General features: G+C 45.4%; 2 protein-coding genes and 1 long non-coding RNA gene across 7 annotated transcripts in view; 1 reads left to right on the top strand and 2 right to left on the bottom strand.

The window, feature by feature from the left end:
- The first annotated feature begins 2,102 nt into the window (after nt 1–2,102).
- Nucleotides 2,103–9,832, top strand: ART1 (ADP-ribosyltransferase 1). 5 transcript variants are annotated; one of them, XM_035116649.3, is made up of 5 exons: nt 2,103–2,247; nt 4,597–4,667; nt 6,285–7,020; nt 8,185–8,223; nt 8,329–9,832. In XM_035116649.3, the coding sequence occupies exons 2-5, from the start codon at nt 4,605–4,607 to the stop codon at nt 8,427–8,429; spliced, it is 939 nt and encodes a 312-aa protein (XP_034972540.2). In that variant the 5' UTR covers nt 2,103–2,247; nt 4,597–4,604; the 3' UTR covers nt 8,430–9,832. The 5 variants fall into 5 exon arrangements, with proteins under 5 accessions (XP_034972540.2, XP_034972539.2, XP_034972542.2 ...); XM_035116648.3 differs by having other exon boundaries at nt 4,515–4,667; XM_035116651.3 differs by lacking the exon at nt 4,597–4,667.
- Nucleotides 9,833–10,345: 513 nt separating this feature from the next.
- LOC132591138 (uncharacterized) overlaps nt 10,346–22,836 on the bottom strand; it is a 55,065-nt gene continuing 42,574 nt past the window's right edge. The window contains exons 8-9 of the mRNA XM_088668474.1: nt 13,123–14,129; nt 10,346–13,023 (exon numbers count right to left, since the gene is read on the bottom strand). Coding sequence (XP_088524600.1) covers nt 12,979–13,023; nt 13,123–14,129 — 1,052 coding nt within the window. The 3' untranslated portion in view covers nt 10,346–12,978. The remainder of the gene's footprint in view (nt 13,024–13,122; nt 14,130–22,836) is intronic.
- On the bottom strand, nt 20,537–22,147 carry LOC148686074 (uncharacterized). The gene is made up of 3 exons (XR_015949743.1): nt 22,063–22,147; nt 20,684–20,921; nt 20,537–20,600 (listed from the first exon to the last, which is right to left on the bottom strand). It is a non-coding gene; the product is annotated as an uncharacterized LOC148686074 (long non-coding RNA).

The following is a 22,836-nucleotide window of genomic DNA, read 5'->3' as shown; positions in this document are numbered from 1 at the left end:
TAATGTACAGTGGTACCTCGACTTTTGAACGACTCGACAACCGAATTTTTCGAGTTACATACCGGTATGAGGGTAATGGCCGCACACTTACAAATGTCTTGACATCCGAATGGAAACCGCGGCAGTTTTAGATAGGGATTTTTCGACTTACGAATTTTTAGATAGGGTTGCTTCGACTTACAAATTGTTTCGTTTCCAGTGCATTCCTATGGGAAATCGTGTTTCCAATGGCGCTTTTCGACTTACGAGTTTTTCAACCTACGAAGGTGCCTTCAGAACGGATTAAATTCGTAAGTCGAGGCACCACTGTATATAAAGCCAGAGGTTTTTGGGGGGGAAATGAATTCACTGTTTACAATCTGCAATAAAGAGCATGAAATCGCTACACGACTCAGAGTATATTTCATCCCCACTTTCTCTTTACCCATGGTTTGATCCTGTCGTGTCTCAGTTGATTTCCCAGGCTCTGAGAGCTTTTCTCTTTGCCTAGTGAATATCGACCTTGCCTGCTGAATCGGATCTTATCAGATGCACGAAAGATCTTACCTGAGTAACGGCAGCTTGTATATACTGTACTGTATCCCAAGGGAATACATTTTTTTGCATACCTTCAACTGTACATAGATATACATGTCATGTTCAATGCTATATAAGTCACTTACAATTATAATCATATTGTACTACTTTGTGCTATGTGTTTAATAAAATATTGAATTCTTGCATTGCGAAAAATGAAGATTGTGGAGAAAAGTGAAAAACATGAATTGCAAAAAAAACAAAAACCTAGAGCTTACAGAACAAAACCAACTTCAGATATGAAATAAGCACGTTGAAATTAGGTTAGAACAACTGGAGGTGTCAATGCAACAAAAAAATTGTTCCCCAGTGCTCTGGTTTCTGTCACAGTGTTTCATTGTGCCAGAAACAGTTTAATTCTGCTGGCCACATGACCCGGAGAGCTGTCTGTGGACAAACGCCGGTGAGATGAGCGCCGCAACCTCATAGTGGCCTTTGACTGGACTTAACCATCCAGGGGTCCTTAATTAATAATAATAATAATAATAATAATAATTTATTTATACCCCACCCATCTGGCTGGGTTTCCCCAGCCACTCTGGGCAGCTTCCAACAGAAAAATAAAATAAAACAATCTATTAAACATTAGAAGCCTCCCTAAACAGGGCTGCCTTCAGATGTCTTCTAAAAATCTGGTAGCTGTTTTCCTTTTTGACATCTGATGGGAGGGCGTTCCACAGGGCGGGCGCCACCACCGAGAAGGCCCTCTGCCTGGTTCCCTGCAACTTGGCTTCTCACAGCAAGGGAACCGCCAGAAGGCCCTCGGCACTGGACCTCAGTGTCCGGGCAGAACAATGGGGGTGGAGACGCTCCTTCAGGTATACTTTACCTTAATGAGAGCCAGTGTGGTGTAGTGGTTAAGAGCGGTAGACTTGTAATCTGGGGAACCGGGTTCGCTCCTCCGCTCCTCCACATGCAGCTGCTGGGTGACCTTGGGCTAGTCACACTTCTCTGAAGTCTCTCAGCCCCACCCACCTCACAGAGTGTTTGTTGTGGGAGAGGAAGGGAAAGGAGAATGTTAGCCGCTTTGAGACTCCTTCGGGTAGTGATAAAGCAGGATATCAAATCCAAACTACTACTCTTCTTCTTCTTCTTCTTCTTCTTCTTCTTCTTCTTCTTCTTCTTCTTCTTCTTCTTCTTCTTCTTCTTCTTCTACCTTTTACCCTGCCCTGTATTCGAGAGGGATGCCTGACTATATTATTTACCCTTGGTATTCAGTTCTGTTTTACTCAGGGTAGACCCACTGAAAGTACATGAAGTTAAGGTCCATTCATTGGCTCTGAGTAAAAAACTGTTGATTCTGCCAGGGATACTTGAGATGAGATTTCTGCATTGCCAGGGGCTGGGCTTAGATGACCCTCAGAGTCCCCCGCCCATGCTACAGTTCTATGAATACCACCCAATGCATTCAACACGAGCCAAATTGTTGGAGGGCTCTTGAATATTAATAGCCCAAGGGTGAGCAGCGCTGGCGGGGATTTCCAGTGGGATCTATAAAAAGATCCTTTGCCACCTGTCATGACCAGAGAACGGCGTCCCGCAGCTGAGAGGAGCCACCCGGGCGCGAGAAGCGGCTGCAGAGACAGGACCACAGATAAGTCTGACCATATTATTTTCTGGTGGTGAGAGAGAGAGAGAAGTTCAAGGGATTGCTGCTTCTTTGAACCCAGCGTAAGAACATTTCCTTGCTCTTTGAAGCTGAGCTTCTGGCCTTGCAGGGGGTTGGGCTAGATGCCCTTGGGGTTCCTCCCAACTCTACAATTCTATGATTCATCCCTGCCCTGAACTCCTTAAAGCTGGGTGGATGCTGCTGCAGGTTATTTCACATGAGCTGTTTACTGAGGCTACATGGAAGTTAGATTATATCCAGATTTATTTATTTCTTACAGAGCATTTGTTCTGATTTCTTTGCAAGGTAGTTATAATGACAATGAGCATTTGGCTTTCCAGAATGTATAAGTTACTGCTTGAGTGGCATACGAAAGATGAGCAAACAAAGAATGTTATGATTTTGTGGGCAAAGGATGTGGGACATAATATCTTGATGGAAGATTGGGGGAAATTATGGAAACAGAACGTGAAATTTACTGCGTGTAGTCTCTTAAGAGAAAATATAATGAAAATGATGTATAGATGGTATCTTACACCAGTAAAATTAGCCAAGATTTACCATAATAAGGACAATAAGTGTTGGAAATGCAAGAAAGAGGAAGGTTCCTTTTACCACATGTGGTGGACTTGCCCTTTAGTAAGAGATTTCTGGGAAAAGATTTATAATGAGTTGAAAAGAGTGTTGAAAAACACATTCATTAAGAAACCAGAATCCTTCCTATTGGGTATAGTCGGAAGAGAGATTCCTAAGAAAAATGCAAATTTCTTCATGTATGCTACAACAGCGGCAAGAGTACTATTAGCTAAGAACTGGAAGCCCCAGGAATTGCCAACAATTGATGACTGGCAAATGAAGATGATGGGAGTACATGGAGATGGCTGAGATGACTGGGAGAATCTGTGACCGGGGAGAAGAAGCGATTGAAGAAGACTGGAAAGATTTTAAAATATATTTGAAAAAATATGCTAAAATTGTATATTAAGATTAGATTTAAGATTGTCTAGAAGCTGTGGATTTAGAGAATATGTGAAGTAGTTAGAGGGATGAAAGAATTGAAGCATTATGAAATTTGTATAAAAATGTATAAGAAATTGCTAAAGATAAAAATGAAATGAAACGCAGACTGATGGAACCCGAGGAGGTCCCTATATACATTGTTAAGGGAACAAATTATAAATTATACATTATTATTAAAAATAAAAAAAGATAATGAGCATTTGTTCTGCATTCATCTTCGGATGCTTGCAGAATGTCTACCTGCCTTCCGGTGTGTCGTTTGTTCATCTCAGTACATTTCCCCCATTGCTTTCCAAATTGCAAAAAGAAGAAGAAGTGGATTTGCTGTTTTTCTGGTACGCACTGGAATCCCTCCTGCAGAATACTGAGCCCAGAGGCACCTCAGTCAGGAGCTACAATTCTCGGCTTCCGATTTGTTGCCCTGCACACTTTATGCTTATTACAGAATAGAAACTCTAACCCCTGACCCTGCTCTTTGGTGGCATTGTGGGGGCAAAACCCCTGAAGCCTTTCCTACCAAACTGCTTATACTGGGAGCAGATTCAGCAGCCTAGAATCACAGAGCTGCAGAGTTGGAAGGCACCCCCGAGGGTCATCTAGTCCAACTCCCTGCAAGGCATGAATATCAGCTCAAGAATCCCTGACAGATGGCAATCCTTAAAAAAACACTTTTTTGGAGTCTGTTCTGAAAATGAACAGCACTCGGGATTCGACCACACACTTCTGTGCTTTCTTAGGCACGGATATGAGAGGTTTCACTTTTGATCTGCCACTTTCCCTGGGAAAATCTGTTTGCCACTGAATCGGAACAAATGTCAAACTGCAGAAAACCCAACTGATCTTTGTTATGATTCAGAAGGAAACAGTAGGTTTGGGGAAAGCAGCAAGGCAAAAGGAGAACCTCTCAGACCCAGGCCTAGGAAGCGTGGGACGAACAGAAATGTGGATGAGATCTCAGAAAGTTATTCCTAGTGCTCAGTCGGAATCTCATTTCTTTGCCATTTGAATCCAGCGGCTCGGTTCCTACCCTCTGGAGGAGCAGAAACCAAGTTTGCTCCACGAAACAATCTGCCTGTTGCTTTTCCTCTCCCCCTCTTGGCAATTGTGCTATATAAAGGACTGAAAATATTGGCTGCAATACCTCGACAGCCAAAGTTAATGAAACATACTTTTAGGCTCGTAATTTGGAGTCGCCCCCCAACCCCCGGCTGCCTTTGTGGTTTGGGAGGAAGGCAAAGTTTGTTTTTGTTTTGATGCAAATCAAAAGCTTGAACCTTACCTTGAATTCACCAGATCTGTGAACCCCCAGGTCTGTTTTCAAGTGTCAAGACACTACTGTGAGATATCCAGGCTGGAGAGAAAAACTGGCTTCTTTTGCTTTGTTTTCAAAGCTGTGAAAATGGCTCCTTTCTCTGTGATCCTGCTGCTTCACCTGGTGGGAGTATTCCCAGGAGACCTTCAGGTATGAAGAGGGTGCAAGCAGTGGGAAGTAAAAATTCACACACCCATACACACACACACACACACACACACACACACACACACACACACTTTGGCCCATCAGCCTCCTCAAGCCATCTCCTCCTGTATTCCTTACTCTGGTTATTAGTATTGCACCTATGGAAGCAATAGGTAAAGGGACCCCTGACCTTTAGGTCCAGTCGTGACTGACTCTGGGGTTGCGGCGCTCATCACGCATTATTGGCCGAGGGAGCCGACGCATAGCTTCCAGGTCATGTGGCCAGCATGACAAAGCCACTTCTGGCGAACCAGAGCAGTGCACGGAAACACCGTTTACCTTCCTGCTGTAGCGGTTCCTATTTATCTACTTGCACTTTGAGGTGCTTTCGAACTGCTAGGTTGGCAGGAGCTGGGACCGAGCAACGGGAGCTCACCCCGTCACAGGGATTCGAACCGCTGACCTTCTGATCAGCAAGCCCTAGGCTCAGTGGTTTAACCCACAGCGCCGCCTGGGTCCCTTATGGAAGCAATAGGATGAATAAAAACCGACTCTTCTTGGAATAAAAAATGGTCCAGACCAAAAACATGGCATCAAAGCTTTACTCACAGAACTTTCTTCAAAGCAGACTTAAGACAATAGTGATACATCCAAATAGTTGCATAAAATCATGTGCTTTTCAAGCCCAGGTTCAGCTCCTTAGAAATGTAAAATTATTCCAAACAGAACTGGAATCAAAACTCTTTCACTCCACACAGACTCCATCCCAGCCTGACGTTGTTCCCTCCTAGGGAGAACCATCATTAGTACACCCCTTTTTTTGGTGGTTTGAGAACAAAGACCACTCCCTCAAAATGGAGATTTGCAACTGAATATCTTACTAGTGTGATTGGACAAACAGGCCAAACCCTACGCCAAAGGATAAATGGACATAAATCTGACATCAGGAACCACAAGACAGAGAAACCAGTAGGAGAACACTTCAATCTCCCAGGACATTCTATACAAGATATCAAAGCAGCTGTTTTATTACAGAAAAATTTCAGAAACAGACTGGAAAGAGAAGTTGCTGAATTTCCACCTGGGATGAACAAAGACATAGGATTCTTATCTCATTATACATGATCAAGCTTTCCTTAGCACCTCAGCCCTTGCTCCCCCCGCAAGACCATTTGCAGTCATTAACAGTTGTTAACAGTCATCAACAGGTTTACCACTCCTATCAGCCCATCACCCCCACCCCCACCCCCCACCCTCTGGATATACATAAGGGTCTGGTGACTTCTGTTTCAGTGTATCTGATGAAGTGTGCATGCACACGAAAGCTCATACCAAAATAAAAACTTAGTTGGTCTTTAAGGTGCTACTGAAGGAATTTTTTTATTTTATTTCGACTCAGACCAACACGGCTACCTACCTGTAACTAGTGTGATCTAAAGTTAGACATCACTTGAGAGAGTAGCAGGGAGACATTCTCAGCTGATTATCAACCTGTTAGGTACCAGAGATATCTTTATTAGCTTCAATGGAATTTTCCATGTTCCCTTTAGCAATACACACACAGAGCTATTTTCCATTTCAATGTAAAATGAAAGAATTAATGTCCCTTTTCTGCTCCAGGTCCTCTGTTTCCCCATCCAAAGGAGAGACCTCTTCCCCATCAAAGTGTCCCCACTCGACATGGCCTTGACCGCTTTCGATGACCAGTACAAGGGATGTGCGGAGCAGATGGAAGTTGAGCTGGCCGAGCTGAACCGCACGGAGTTCGCCCAAAACAGAGTCTACGCTGAGGCCTGGGAAGAGGCCTCTTCTCAGTGGGAGGAGAGGAAAACCTCTTTGCCTGCAGGGTTCAAGCCCGAGTACGTCATCGCCATCATGGCTTACACCATCCAAGGGCGCCTCCACAGGGATTTCAATGCAGCCGTGAGGGAAGCCGGGCGCACGAGAGACTCTTACCTCAACAACTTCAACTTCAAGACCCTTCACTTCCTCCTGACCAGGGCCCTCCACGCCTTGGGGACCACCTCTCGCCCCAGGTGCCAAAAGGTGTACCGCGGGGTGCGGAACATCCGCTTTGTCTCCGAGCGCCTCAAGGCGGTCCGGTTTGGGCACTTCACGTCCTCGTCGCTAAAGAACGAGAGCGCCCTGCAGTTCGGCACGGACACCTTTTTCACCATCGAGACCTGCTACGGGGTCAACATCAAGAACTTCTCCTTCTTCCCCGGTGAGGAAGAGGTCCTCATCCCACCGTTTGAGAAGTTCAAGGTGGCCAACTTCACCAAAGCCAAGGAGACGACTTACATCCAGCTCCTCTCCCTCGAAGACTCCAGCGTCCACAACTGTGTCTTTGTGAAAGGTAACAGGCCTGTTGCTGGGGAGCAGCAGAGTTTAAAATAATAATAATAACCCCTATAGCACCCATAGATGTGCAAGGTCGCCACATTCTCATTTCTATGTAATCCAAACAGCGCAGGTGGCTCAAGACAGCCAGCCAAGCTGCATCTGGAACAAAAGGGAAAAGGAAACCTCCAGGTCATTCAGCAAGCTAATCAAAAGGGAGTGGGGATTTTGGATAGCAGATATCACAGTCCTTGGGTGCCTGGATGTGTACAAACCTATTCAGATGATCCAGTCTAAATTTGGGGGAAGACCGCAGCTGAACTCTACAACGTACCAACCCTGATGAAATTGCAGGGGGAGCATTTTGGCCTTAGCCTTGGTAACCCCTCTCTTAGAGAGGCACTAAACATGTTATTATCTGCAATGTAGAGATTCCTCTGGCTCTGCGGAGTGGGGAAGAAAGACATATTCTGTGTCCCAGTCTAAATTTCTTGAGCTGCCCAGCAATGACACCCATGATGTTTTATAATGTCAATGTTTACAGAAAGCAGGTAACTGCCCTTGTTTGAGGAACACTAGACCAGCGATTCCCACATTAAAAGTTTAGGGAAGCTTTTAATGTTTAACAGTCTATTGTATTTTAATATTTTGTTGGAAGCCGCCCAGAGAGGCTGGGGAAACCCAGCCAGGTGGGCGGGGTATAAATTATTATTATTATTATTATTATTATTATTATTATTATTATTCCAAATATTACCTAGCTGGGCTCTTAGAGGGAAGGAGGTGGCTGGTGTGTGTGTGCTGGAGGTGTAAATGAACTATCAGACTTTGACAAGCTGGTATCCCTGGATCAAGCTCATGCATTTTGTTGACTTAATCAAATTAAATAATGTTAAATGGATTTTGCAAAACAACAATTGTTGCTGTTTTGCATTTTATTGTGTTGCTATTCTCCTTAGTGGCTTGTGTGAACCTCTGTTCTGAATAATAAAGGTGGACTCTACTTCCTTGGAGGTTGTTAAGCGGAGATCGGATGCCCCTCTGTCGGGGGATCTTCAGCCGAGATTCCTGCATTGCAGGGGGGCTGGACTAGATGACCCCGAGGTGTCCCTTTCAATGCTACAATGCTATGATTCTATGAATGACTTGCTTATAACTATATTTGCTTTGCTCTTTGCAGAGAAAAAGTGCAAGCCCCCCAAATGCCGGAACAACTCAGGTGAGGGAGATGGTGATAATTCTCTCCCCCCCCCCAAACCAACCCCAGACGCCCATGCTATTAAAAGGATGCTAAAGTCTCCTCCTTTTTTTCTTATATTGACAGGTGCAAGTCAGAGCCATCTCTCTGCTAGTGTCCAAATGTCCTTCTTTCTCTGGGGTTGCCTCCTCCTTGCTGGCACCCTGGCACCCCCAGGCCTCCTCTGATCTCCATAATCAAACCTCTGCCTCTCCTCCATCCTTCGCATAGTCCGCTCCTGGGGAAGCAAAGCAGGAGCAAATCGAGAGATTTGAAGGGCCGTTGCATTGAAGAGGGAGCATGCTGTTTGTTTTCTCCTGCTCTGGAGGGTAGGACCCCCAAACAATGGCTTCAGGTTACAAGAAAGGAGAGTCTGACTCAACATCAGGAAGAACTTTCTGACAGCAAGGGTTGTTTGGCAGTGGAACAATCTCCCCTGGGAGGTTGTCAACGCTCCTTCCTTGGAGGTTTTTAAGTAGAGGTTGGATGGCCGTCTGTCCTGGATGAGATCCTTGCGTTGCAGGGGGTTGGACTAGATGTCATAGAATCATAGAGTTGGAAGAGACCACAAGGGCCATCCAGTCCAACCCCCTGCCAAGCAGGAAACACCATCAAAGCATTCTTGACATATGCCTGTCAAGCCTCCGCTTAAAGACGTCCAAAGAAGGAGACTCCACCACACTTCTTGGCAGCAAATTCCACTGTCGAACAGCTCTTACTGTCAGGAAGTTCTATTGTACTTTTGGGTGGTGGGTACTTGATACATGTTTGCCTATGCTAATCTTATACCCGTGTTTCTCCAAAAATAAGACACCGTCTTTTATTTTTCCTCCAAAAACACACACACTATGGCTTATTTTCAGGGGATGTCTTATTTTTTTCCCTCCTCCTCCTGCCGCGGCTGGCATTGCTGCTGCGCCTATCACTATTTTTGGGGTATGGCTTATATTCCTTGAATGCTTAAAAATCCTGCTGTGGCTTATTTTATGGCTACATCTTATTTTTGGAGAAACAGGGTACTTATACTCTTGCTGAGACTCCCCTGGACTGCAAGAAGATCAAACCTATCCATTCTTCAGGAAATCAGCCCTGAGTGCTCACTGGAAGGACAGATCCTGAAGCTGAGGCTCCAATACTTTGGCCACCTCATGAGAAGAGAAGAATCCTTTGAAAAGACCCTGATGTTGGGAAAGATTGAGGGCACGAGGAGAAGGGGACGACAGAGGACGAGATGGTTGGACAGTGTTCTCGAAGCTACGAACATGAGTTTGACCCAACTGCGGGAGGCAGTGGAAGACAGGAGTGCCTGGCATGTTATGGTCCATGGGGTCACAAAGAGTCGGACACGACTAAATGACTAAACAATAATCTTATACTTGGGTGTTGCCCTGACATTTCTGTCTATGCTAATCTTGTGTAACCCTCCCCTTTTGTGACATGTTAGTGATGTAGCAATGATGTATTGCTGATGCTGTGCGAACTGTTTTCTGGGATATGGTGGGAAAGTTGTAAAAGTCAATGTTGCCCCATGCTCAAGGTTCTTGCTGCTGTATGAACCTGTTGTGCATCATCAATAAAGGATCTAAGTCTACTTGGCTGGAATTTCCTTCTTTTACTGAGCACATGGACCCGCGGGGGACTTGCACCCCGACCTCTCAACCCAGAATTTTCCTTAACACGATTGATCCTAAAGATAACCCCGTCTCTGCTGACATTTGTTCCAAGGAAATCAAAGATGACCTGCAACCCCAGGAGTCTCTCTGCTCAGAGACAGGGGGAGTGTGTAACTACAAACACACACACACCACAATCATTTGTGCCTGTGTTCCTAATAGGTAACCAAGTGTGAAGGGTGTGTTTTATCAACAGCCCTCCTGGGAATAAGGAAAGGCAACCTCCATTGACTCAAAGAAGACACAAGGAAATCTGCTCAAGTGTCCCATGAGGTCTGTGGGGCCCTTAAAGAAAAAGGAGCCATTTCTGTGCCCTGAGCCCCCAGGTCAGCAGGCCTCCCTGCGAATCCTGCGGAGCTGAGCTCCCCGTCTTCTCCAGGGCCACTTGGCAGAAAGCCAAACCATTGCAATCAACCAATCTGAAAAGATACTCTTTTTCTTTCTCGTTTATTGCTTCACTTAAAACATAAGTATAAAGTACATAAAAATAATGACATAAATGTGGAGGAGAAATCTAAAATATTCTATCCTATTTTTTTCTGCATTATTTAATCTCTCTGTATAGCGGTTTGTCTCCCCCAAAATTAAGATGAAACAGGCATGACAATGCCATTGGGCCACTTTGCATACAGCCTTGAATATTTGCTTTATGAACAACAACTGCAGTTTAACATGAAGAAGCGACATTTGTTGGAACTTCCCTTCCTGGAGAAATGAGCCCGGGTCCTTCCTTGGGGTCTTTTGGCCGGCAGGTCAAGACTCCCTTGTCCCAAGAGGCTTTTGGGAAGTGACGGCTTTGCATGAAAGCGCTGGTGACATGCTGCTTCTGTGGTAATGTTCTATGTGCTTCCAATATACCAGATATATCTATGAATTACATTAATATGTAATGGTTTCTTAAATTATTACACTTTCCCCATGTTGTCAGGGGGTTGTTGCGGCTACTCGCGAGTAAAGGCGCTCCAGTCCGTTCTGTCTTCAAGAGTTTTATTGTGCATCTTATTTACAGTGCAGAGGTAACAGAGAACATGACTGCCTAGTCACTTTCAGAACTCGGCAATGGCGCCCGTCTGTTTCTGTGCCAGCATAATAAGCAAACAGTCTGTGAGCACCTAGAAAGAAACGCTGTGAACACTAAAAGTCAGCATGGGTTTCTGAAAAATAGGTCATGTCAGACTAATCTGATCTCATTTATCGACAGAATTACAAGCCTGGTAGATGAAGGGAACGCTGTGGATGTAGCCTATCTTGATTTCAGCAAGGCCTTTGACAAGGTGCCCCAGGATATTATTGTAAAGAAGCTGGTAAAATGCGGGCTAGACAATGCTACCATTCAGTGGATTTGTAACTGGCTGGCTGACCGAACCCAAAGAGTGCTCATCAATGGCTCCTCTTCATCCTGGAGAGTAGTGACTAGTGGGGTGCCACAGGATTCTGTCTTGGGCCCAGTCTTATTCAACATCTTCATCAATGACTTGGATGATGGGCTTGAGGGCATCCTGAGCAAGTTTGCAGACGACACCAAATTGGGAGGGGTGGCTAATACCCCAGAGGACAGGATCACACTTCAAAATGACCTTAACAGATTAGACAACTGGGCCAAAGCAAACAAGATGAATTTTAACAAGGAGAAATGTAAGGTACTACACTTGGGCAAAAAAATGAAAGGCACAAATACAGGATGGGTGACACCTGGCTTGAGAGCAGTACACGTGAAAAGGACCTAGGAGTCTTGGTAGACCACAGACTTGACATGAGTCAGCAGTGTGATGCAGCAGCTAAAAAAGCCAATGCAATTCTGGGCTGCATCAATAGGAGTATAGCATCTAGATCTAGGGAAGTAATAGTACCACTGTATTCTGCTCTGGTCAGACCTCACCTGGAGTACTGTGTCCAGGTCTGGGCACCACAGTTCAAGAAGGATACTGACAAGCTGGAACGTGTCCAGAAGAGGGCAACCAAAATGGTCAAAGGCCTGGAAACGATGCCTTATGAGGAACGGCTTAGGGAGCTGGGTATGTTTAGCCTGGAGAAGAGAAGGTTAAGGGGTGATATGATAGCAATGTTCAAATATATGAAAGGATGTCATATAGAGGAGGGAGAAAGATTGTTTTCTGCTGCTCCAGAGAAGCGGACACGAAGCAATGGATTCAAACTACAAGAAAGAAGATTCCACCTAATCTCTGTACTTGACGAGGTGGACGTCAAGATGAAGGGGGCTGGCTCCCTATAGGGAGTCACCCTTACAGGTGGCCTCCTCAAATATTTTATTGCGGGGGGTGGGTGGGGTGGGCAAATACCCCATCTTTAAGAGTTGGCGCCTATTGTTCTTAGGAATGTCATTCGAAACTAAACTTAATTTTAAAAGCCTCTGGTTTCATCAAGATTGAAATTCTAAATATCCATTTAAGGAATGTGGTTTTTTAATGCAACCTCGGCAGCCAGAATTATACTGGCGAAAAAATGGAAATCTGAGAAAATACCAGGTTTAATAGAATGGAGAATAAAGATGTTTAAATTTGCGGAGATGGAACAATTAACAGCATCAAACAGAGGATGTTCCAATCAAGCAATTAACAAAGAGTGGGATTGTATTAAGGAATTCATGGTGAAAGTGGGTGTTGGTATAACTTCATAGCCGCAAGGTAACACAAATTTGAGTAGGAATGATAGGATAAATAAATAGATATAGTGAACAACGCAACAATAATAAATAGTACAGTAGGTAAAAGAAGATCGGACACGGATAGAGGGAAGGGATGGGAGGGGGAAGGGGGGAAGGTTGTTTAAAGATATTTAATATATATTGTTTGTTTTTAACTTGGTTTTTTCTCTTGTTTTGTTTTGTAACACTTAAGTTTTTAAGTAAAGATTCTTAAACAATGTTTCTCTGCAAAGAGGAAGGGGGGGGGAAGAGTTGGCGCCTTATTCCCTACATCTACAAGTCTAAGAATGGTTACAACATAGAAACACAACATAAAAACACAAAACACCACATTTTAAAAGGGCATTAGATGTCAATCAGCCAAGGGCCTGGTTAAAAAGGTGCTGATTTGCCTGGCTCCTAAAGCTGTATAATGGTTTTTCCGACATTAGTATGGATTCTTTTTTTTATATATAATCTATTTTTATTAATTTTCCAATTAAAACACGATTATATCACATTCATTATTTCGAATTATACAAATACATTAGTATGGATTCTTTGATGGGAAGTGAGAGAGGAGCTCCGACTGAAGCTTTTTCCACATTCCACACACTGATAGGGTTTCTCCCCTGTATGAATTCTTTGATGGGAAGTGAGAGAGGAGCTCCGACTGAAGCTTTTTCCACATTCCATGCACTGATAGAGTTTCTCCCCTGTATGAATTCTGTGATGGGAATTGAGATTGTAGCTGTGACTAAAGCTCTTTCCACATTCCATGCACTGATAGAGTTTCTCCCCTGTATGAATTCTTTGATGGGAAGTGAGAGCGGAGCAATTCCTGAAGCTCTTTCCACATTCCACACACTGATAGGGTTTCTCCCCTGTATGAATCCTCTGATGGGAACTGAGAGAGAAGCCATGACTGAAGCTCTTTCCACATTCCACGCATTGATAGGGTTTCTCCCCTGTATGAATTCTTTGATGGGAAGTGAGAGCGGAGCAATTCCTGAAGCTCTTTCCACATTCCACACACTGATAGGGTTTCTCCCCTGTATGAATTCTTTGATGGGAAGTGAGAGTGGAGCAATTCCTGAAGCTCTTTCCACATTCCACACACTGATAGGGTTTCTCCCCTGTATGAATTCTTTGATGGGAAGTGAGAGCGGAGCTCTTCCTGAAGCTCTTTCCACATTCCACACACTGATAGGGTTTCTCCCCTGTATGAATTCTTTGATGGGAAGTGAGATGGGAGCTCTGACTGAAGCTCTTTCCACATTCCACACACTGATAGGGTTTCTCCCCTGTATGAATTCTTTGATGGGAAGTGAGATTCTCGCTGTAACTGAAGTTCTTCCCACATTCCATGCACTGATAGGGTTTCTCCCCTGTATGAATTCTTTGATGGAAAGTGAGATGGGAGCTCCGACTGAAGCTCTTTCCACATTCCACACATTGATATGGTTTCTCCCCTGTATGAATTCTCTGATGGGAACTGAGAGAGGAGCCATGACTGAAGCTCTTTACACATTCCACGCACTGATAGGGTTTCTCCCCTGTATGAATTATTTGATAGGAAGTGGAATGGGAGCTCTGACTGCTTTCTCCACACTCCAAATTTTTACATGGGTTCTCCTCTCTGGGGATTCTGTCGTGGTCATCTTTGTTCTCGATTTCCAATTCATTACAATCTGCAATGGTGACAAAAAGGGATTAGAGCCTCAGGAATAAATGGAGAAGAACTGAAGGGAGTTGGGTGTGTGTTCATTACCTGTGTTATTTGTCATTAATGAACATATTTATTATTAGATTCTGATTAGTTGTTGAATGTTGCTTTGTTTGATATACAATAGTGGTCAAAATTGTGCAAGCCTTTTGGGGGAAAGTGTATTTCAGAGGTGTGATGGCTCATAACACAACTTCTTTTGGAGTAATATTATAAAATTACTAGCTGACCCGGCCACGCATTGCTGTGGTTCTTTCCTGTGATCCCCCACCCCACCCTGTCACGATCCATGACGTATCCTGCCCCTCCTCCCTCCACCCCGGCTCATCCCTGTGTTTCCGTAGGATACCCTTCCCTCTGTTGTCCCTGGGGAGTGTTGGCCCCTCCCCCCTGTATCTCCATACCTTGGCCCCCACCCTCGAAAAGGAACTGTTAGGTTCTGGGTTCTATTTCCCAGCATGCACTTTTGTCTGAACCCTCTGTTGTTCCTGGGGAGTGTTGGCCCCTACCCCTGGTATCTTCCTACATTGGCCCCCATCCTTGGAGAAGGAGCTGTCAGTTTCTGGGTTCCATTTCCCAGTATTTACTTTTGTCTGAGCCCTCTGTTGTCCCCTCCCCCCTGTGTCTCCATACATTGGCCCCTGCACACGCATCGTGAACATTTCTATATGTTTAGATTAAGGATCGGGGGTGATGATGTGCCCTGGGACCCAGAGAACTACTTAAAGAATCCCAACCCGGGGAGGGGGGGCAAATAGCAAAGCCCCACAGCCCTGTAGCAACAGACAGGCCCAGACAGAAGGAGGGGGATCATATGGGCCACTTGGCCCGGGCCTCCAAATCCAAAGCGGGCCTCGGTCAGCATATTCACAATCAGTAAAATGAAAAAGTAACAAAAGGGTTAAAAACAGGGACACATTATCTTATCTACCTGGGCTGGGCCTCTGTCTGGCCCTGCAAGGGCCTGGCAACAGAAGGTGCGTTTTGAAGTACCCGAGTTGTTCAGTTCCATAAAAAAACCCAGGAAGTGGCAAGGGGAAGGTAGGGAATTATAAATGGGGTGAGGGGTGTGCACTGCAAATATCTGAGGACTTAACTGGAGAGAGAAAGTGAATGGTTGTTTTTTATATATATAAAAAAGACACAGAGGCTTACAATCAGTTGTTTCTCCTAAAATAAGACATACCCATAAAATAAGTCATATTTATTTTTGTCTTGTGGATTTTTTGGGGGTAGTGGTGCTAAATTGTAAAGTAAAAACCCCTTGCAGTGTAGGGGCCTACATAAATCAAAGGCCGTGCTGCGGTCTGTGGCAAACCCCCCCCCCCAGGCAGGCCCCGACCTCCACTTGGCAATGTTGGTTCTTTGGTGGTTTTTTGGGGGGGGAGTGGGGGTAGTGTTGCTAAATGGTAAAGTAAAACCCCTTCCATGCCCCCAAGTGTGTTGCTGTGGGTTATCCCCCTCCCCGGGCCTAGTGGAGGCCTGGCAGCCTGTCAGGGGCCTAAAACAAAGGCCTAGATAAAAAGGCTGCCTTGGTGTATTTCAGTTGCTTAGTTGATGATGATGTCATTTGGTTTGTGGCTGTGGCTTAGATTTCTCAGGAAGGGAGGGGGTGGAGGAGGGTACTACACCACTTGAGGGCGCTGTTTGACTTGGTGGAAAAGCAGGTCTGCACCTGGGCAGGTGTGCGATTTGAGGGATTTTTGCCCCCAACAACGCTCTAGGAGTGACCTGGATCGTTGTGTCAAAATTTCAGGACGATCGGTCAAGCGGTTACGGAGAAAAGTGTCGAACGGAATTTCACGATTTTTACATTTTTATATATATAGATATATCAATGGAAAGATAATTCAATACATAATGCAATCCAACAAAGTTTGTTCAATTGCCCGTATTCTATCAAACGTTATAGCCAAATAACCAGGAAAAGGAACCACAACTTGCTTAGGTTGACTTTTGTCAGTGTGTTATGTGATTGCTATCAAGTTGGTTGGTATTTTGTGTACTTTCATTTAGTGAGGTTGTAAAACATAATAAAATTATAGAAATGGCACAAAGAGTTGACTGGTCACCCAGAAAGCGATGTAAAATAGTACTATTAAGTGAACAAAGCTACAGTTATGAAGAAATTAGAATAGATATTGGGGAAAACTTAACCAAAGGTGGCCTTTCTATATTCTTGAAGATGTATAAGGAGACTCAGTCTCTACAAAATCAGACTGGTAAAGGCAGGGAAAGGTGCAGAAAGGCAAGTGACTATCGAAGAATGGAGAGACTGTGCCTACATGACAGAAGAAAATCATCTGGGTGTATACAAGATGACATGGTGAAATGTAATGTGAAGTTGAGTGCAAGGACTGGTCTAAATGTTAGTATCCTAAGGAAAAAGCCATTGTTATCTCTCAGGCAAAGGTTGAAAGGATTAAATCCATGATAACTGGACAGAGGAACAGCTGCAGCGGCGGGTGGCAAATCCGCTTGGCAGGCGGCCAGGCGGGCATCTTGCCCCAAATTCCCCGGGCAGCGCAGGGCTGCCCATCATTACCCTCAAAGCAGGCGAGTCAGCAGCCGCGGCGTGAACAGGGGGCCCGAGGAGCCGGCTGGCGGCGCGCGGGTCGCAATGCTGCTCCCGAAGGTGCTCGGCGATGACTTGTCCCCTTCCTCGGAGGCGAGCGCGGGGCTGGGCTGGCTGGGCTAAGGCATGCGAGGCTGGTTGGGTCGCTGGCGCTGCGGCCACCTCCAGGCGGAGATTCAGTTGGGCACTGGCTCTGCCAAGGCGCTGGAGCTCCGCCTCCCTCTCGGGCAGTGAGGAGGAGGAGGGGGCCATTTTGGCTTGGACACAGCCCGGCTCGGCGCGCGCCCTGGCAGCAGTGGCTGCTTGGCTGGGCTCCTGGCGTGGGCAACGGTGCTGGGGGCTCAGAGAGCCTGGCTGCTCGCGGATCGGCAGCTGGGGGGGGCTGCAGGAGACTGGCGGGGAGGGCCTGATCCAGCCGTAGGCCGAACAGCGGGGTGGCGGGAGCGCTGGCTGCTGCGTCAAGGGCTCTTCGGATGTAGAATAAACTCATAAGCGTGCGCCATTTTTTCTACTCGTAAGTAGAATTTTTCATAAGTAGGGTTGTTCGTAAGTAGAGGTTCCACTGTACTGGAAGAAGCAAAGCTCACCAGTGTTGAAGCAATGATTCTTCGACATCAACTTTGTTGGACTGGTCATACTGTCTCGAGGCAAATCTTTAAAAATGTAGTATAAACACTGACAACTGGGAAACACTGGCCTGCGAGCGCTCCAGTTGGAGAACAGCCTTTACCAAAGACATTGTGGACTTTGAAGACGCTCGAACACAGGACGCAAGGGAGAAACATGCTAAGAGGAAGGCACGCTTGGCAAACCCACACCGTGATCAACTCCGGCCTAGAAACCAATGTGCCCACTGTGGAAGAACATGTGGATCCAGAATTGGCCTCCACAGTCACTTACGGACCCATTGTTAAAACCATGTTTATGGAAAACAATTTTACTCGGCTACGAGTGATCGCCAGAGAATAAGAATAAGAATGTTTTACATAGCTTTCTGGGTAACCAGTCAACTCTTTGTGCCATTTATATAATTTTATTATGTTTTACCATAGCTGCCAAGTTATCCCTTTTTTTCAGGGATTTTCCATTATGCTGAATAGGCTTCCTCGCGAGAAAAGGGAAAACTTGGCAGCTATGTGTTTTACAACTTCACTAAATGAAAGAACACAAGAAAACCAACCAACTTAATAGCAACCACATAACACACCGAGGGCTTTCTGGCGGTGAGGTTACAGGGAACTAGGCAGAGGGCCTTCTCGGTGGTGGCGCCTGCCCTGTGGAATCCCCTCCCATCAGATGTCAAAGAAAAAAACAACTACCAGACTTTTAGAGGACATCTGAAGGCTGCCCTATGTCTCCCATGGTGTCTGCCAACACAAAGGCTTTTAGAGGACATCTGTTTAGGGAGGCTTTTAATGTTTAATAGACTACTGTATTTTATTTTTCTGTTGGAAGTCGCCCAGAGTGGCTGGGGAATAAATAATAATTATTATTATTATTTATTATTTTCCGAGTGAGACTGCAGAAATCATAATTGTAGTTTTTTGATGTTGAGAAAGATGATTACTAGGAAGTCACATGTTGTGCCAGAAGGAGAAGGCAATGGAAATAAAGATTTAATTGCAATAAATGAAATAAGAATGTATTTGTGTGGTGAGCTTTGATTCAAATGAAGTAAGGATATATTCAGACAAAGATGAGATGGGTCAAGAGTTTCTCTTCATAGCTCTTTTAAAAAGGCCTCAAATCTAACCTTAACTGCAAGAAATAAGTATAAGAATATAAATAAGAATGGTTTGCTGTGTTTATTGTTTTTGTATTCTTGTATGTGTGAAAACTTTTAATAAATATATTTTTAAAAAATAAATAATTTTTTTTTAAAAAAAGATGATGAAGTGTGATTTAAGATGGAGTAAAATAAAGATGGGTTTGTAGTGCTTTAAATGGGGAGTTGGCTCAAAAGTGTATTGGGCCAGTTTGTATCCTTTGTGCTTGTCATTGTATATTGAACCGAGCTAAAGCTGTAACTGCTTACCTGAGTGTAAAGCCTATTGAAGGGGCATAAATAATAATATAATATAATAAATATAATATAATATAATATAATATAATGCTTATAGATTGCACTGCATGTCGCTCAACTGGGAAGCATCTGAAACAGCTTTGGAAAGCAAGGCCATCTGTAATGGAGGGCTTGTTTATGTGATCATTTATTCTGGGATCACAAGCCATTAATTCACTTTAGCTCTTGGTTTGTTTACACACTCAAGGGATGAACTGGAAGATAAAGTGAGGTGTGAAATGACATAGTCAGGGACTGTTGACTTCCTGCTCTTTTAGCCCAGGATAAGTAATTGTATGTACAAGAACAGGATCATTATTTGTTCTGTGCAAACTCTGGTGGAGTGTTTTGCTCTGGCAAGCCCCATGATGGTGCATTAATAACCTGAAATTATTAGTGAGGAAGGAGGGAGGGTATTTGGGGAGCCGCCACAGCGGGGAGATGTTGGCCACCCCCTACCACAACCCATCTTGGTGTTGAAGGGAGAAGTGCATGTCGCGGGGTGGGGGGCGCCGGAGGGATCCTTGCACCACGGCACCAGATAAGCTTAAGACGGCCCTGGGTCTGCGTCAGCTGAGGCCAGCCTGCTGCCCTAGGTCTCCCATGGTGTCTGCCAACACAAAGATCTAATAGAACAAAAAACACCTGAGTGGCTATCACCAATTGAAGCTTCATTACTCAAACTGCTTGGTAAAAAGGGAAAGTAGCCTACACAGAGAGATCAATAAGGAAAATGGAAATTAAAAGAGTATGACGAAATTTAAGAACATTTTCAGAGTTGGTTACATTATAGACAATTAAATGAGATGTATAATGAGGTGCTGGTTTTGACCTTTAAAGCCCTATGCAGCTTAGGACCCTCGTACCTACGGGACCGCCTCTCCTGGTATGCCCTGCGGAGGACCTTAAGGAAGGTCCACAAATAACAACATTCTGGAGATCCCAAGCCATAAGGTGGTTAGATTGGCCTCAACTGGGGTCAGGGCCTTTTCAGTACTGGCCCCGACTTGGTGGAACACTCTCTCACAGGAGACCAGGGCCCTGCAGGATTTGACATCTTTCCGCAGGTCCTGCAAAACAGAGCTGTTCCACCTGGCCTTTGGCCTGGACTCAGTCTGACCCCTATGTTCTCCTCCTTTACGGTTTTGATTTGGGCCACTTTAAAATGAGACTGCATTTAAAATTTAAAATGTATTTTAACCTGTATTTTAATTAATTGTTTTTCTTTCTTTTACGTTTTATTGTAATTTTACTGGTGTCAGCCGCCCTGAGCCCGGTTATGACTGGGGAAGGCAGGGTATAAATAAAATTTTATTATTATTATTATTATTATTATTATTATTAGGATAATAAAAAGGGTTTAGCTATACAATCTGTAGATTCCAAAAGGAGGTTACAGAAGAAGATGTGAAGCTATTGAAGAAAGCATATAGCATTCTGCTAGAATAAGAAACGAAAGATCAAATCAGTCATGATCAAACGGGCGCAAGATATAGGACATAACATACAATTCGAGGACTGGGAAGAACTGTGGAAGGTAGATTTGAAATTCACAGATTGTTCTCTATTGTAGGGAAATTATATGGAATTATATGAAAATGATCAAAGGAAAAACTGCAATTTACTGTTTATTGTGGGGGTGGTAGGTTCCCAGGTGTTATAGGGGCCACGGTTGAGCTCTGTGAAAATATAGAAGGTTAGTCACATAGAGGTATTTTTTTGAATCTCCAGGCAGATATGATGATCCCACAGGGAGCCTTACCAAGAGAGGCCACAATCCCACAATTCTCCTCCATGACGTGCTTATGCAGAGCTCTCTGGTCAGGATCCAGCAATGCCCACTCCTCTACTGTGAAACGAACGACGAGATCTTCAAGGCACACTGGACTGTGGAGGCAACTGAAGGGATTTCTGTGAGATTAATCAACCTGGTTTCTGCTGCCTTCCAGTCAATGCATGAAGTCAATGAGGGCCAAGTGGGTGGGGCCAAAAACATCTCCCTTGAAAATTAGGCAGGAAATGTTAATTTATTATTATTATTATTATTATTATTATTATTATTATTATTATTATTATTTCAGATAGCTTAACACATACACAGCCATTGATGCCAAGGTCCCTGGAGGCTTAGTGAGTTTACCCATTACCGGCTGGTTTGCCAGCAACAATCCCTTTGGGACAGAGAGAATGTGGTCCTGGGATGCCATGCTCTGGGTGCGAGGGGATTGCTGCAGTGGCCTCCGTGTGGAGCTGCCCTTGGAGACGACTGGGAAACTGGTCCGCAATGCAGCAGCCAGACTATGGGCTGAGATCCCTCTCTTTATTCCTGGCCTTTGTCTCCCACCTTAACTTCCTTCCTACCCGTGGGTTTTTTATATGGGTGGCTAGTCCACCTCCTCGTCCAGCTTTGGAAAACCATTTGCACATGTTTCCTCTGTTGTGCAATGACACTGAAGAGTTAAAGTCCTATGGACTCCTTTGTTTGAAGAAGGGAGATTTCCTCCCTGGCAGGAGCCTCTCCTCCCAGACTTGACTTGCCCCCCCCCATGAGCAGATCAGGCCCCCCAGGCACCCTCCCCTGCTGCAGCCCTGGGACCCCCACCGTCTCTCCACTGCACCCTCTGGAGAGAGAGGGAGAGAGGGAGAGAGGGAGAGAGGGAGAGAGGGAGAGAGGGAGAGAGGGAGAGAGGGAGAGAGGAGAGAGAGAGAGAGAGAGAGAGAGAGAGAGAGAGAGAGAGAGAGAGAGAGAGAGAGAGAGAGAGAGAGAGAGAGAGAGAGAGAGAGAGAGAGAGAGAGAGAGACTTAACTTCCTTCCTCCACGTGGGTTGTTTTTTTGGGGGGGGGGGGGTAGTCCAGCTTTGGAAAACCATTTGCACGTGTTTCCTCTGTTGTGCAATGACGCTGAGCGACGTCACATAGAGTTAAAGTCCTTTGTTTGAAGAAGGGAGATTTCGGGGGAGTTTGGGATCCTCTGATCTCCAGGAAGGAGAGCGTTGCAGACCTCGCCCCCCCCCTGGCAGGACCTTCTCCTCCCTGACTTGGGTTTGTCCCCCCCCCCGGCACCCTCCCCTGCTGCAGCCCTGGGACCCCCACCGTCTCCCCACTGCACCCTCTGGGGGGGGGGGAAGAGAGGAGACTCACCAGATCATCCCAGGAGGGAGGGGACAGCGATGCAGCCCTTGCAGGAGAGACACCAAAGCAGGAAAGGACTGGGGAGGGAGGGGACTTGGCTCTGGAGGACCTGATTGTTTCCTGTCCTCTCTAGGAAGGCAGCTCAGTTCCCTTTAACCCTTGCAAAGCCAAGGGCGTGCAGCTGTGCCCTCCACGTTTTCTTGATTTCTTGCTTTAGTCGGGGTTGTTGTTTTCCATTTCTTATCTAGTGTCCAAATGTTTCTGTCTAGTTGCAGCTGTTATAAATATAAAATTATATATCAGACAATCGTCTGAGAGGGGGGGGGGACTGCCAAACCCCACTGTGGAAAAGAACTCGCTGATGCATAAATAAAACTGAATTACTTGAATAAACCTCACCTCTGTCGCCACCCAAGGGACCCAGGTGGCGCTGTGGGTTAAACCACTGAGCCTAGGGCTTGCTGATCAGAAGGTCGGCGGTTCGAATCCCTGTGACGGGGTGAGCTCCCGTTGCTTGGTCCCAGCTCCTGCCAACCTAGCAGTTCGAAAGCACATCAAAATGCAAGTAGATAAATAGGGACCGCTACAGCGGGAAGGTAAACGGTGTTTCCGTGTGCTGCTCTGCTTTGCCAGAAGCGGCTTTGTCATGCTGGCCACATGACCTGGAAACTATACGCCGGCTCCCTCGGCCAATCATGCGAGATGAACGCGCAACCCCAGAGTCGGTCACGACTGAACCTAATGGTCAGGGGTCCCTTTACCTTTTTTACCTGTCGCCACCCA

Source organism: Zootoca vivipara, chromosome 4 (assembly GCF_965207765.1).
Source record: "Zootoca vivipara chromosome 4, rZooViv2.hap1.1, whole genome shotgun sequence".
NCBI classification, from domain to species: Eukaryota; Metazoa; Chordata; class Lepidosauria; order Squamata; family Lacertidae; genus Zootoca; species Zootoca vivipara.
This window is presented reverse-complemented; position numbering and strand designations above follow the sequence as displayed.

Bases quoted from the DNA above. Each gene is read 5' to 3' on its own strand.
- ART1 (XM_035116649.3), top strand. From the start codon at position 4,605: ATGGCTCCTTTCTCTGTGATCCTGCTGCTTCACCTGGTGGGAGTATTC. The intron at 7,021-8,184 runs GTAACAGGCCTG...TGCTCTTTGCAG, and splicing joins CAACTGTGTCTTTGTGAAAG to AGAAAAAGTGCAAGCCCCCC. The intron at 8,224-8,328 runs GTGAGGGAGATG...TTATATTGACAG, and splicing joins CAAATGCCGGAACAACTCAG to GTGCAAGTCAGAGCCATCTC.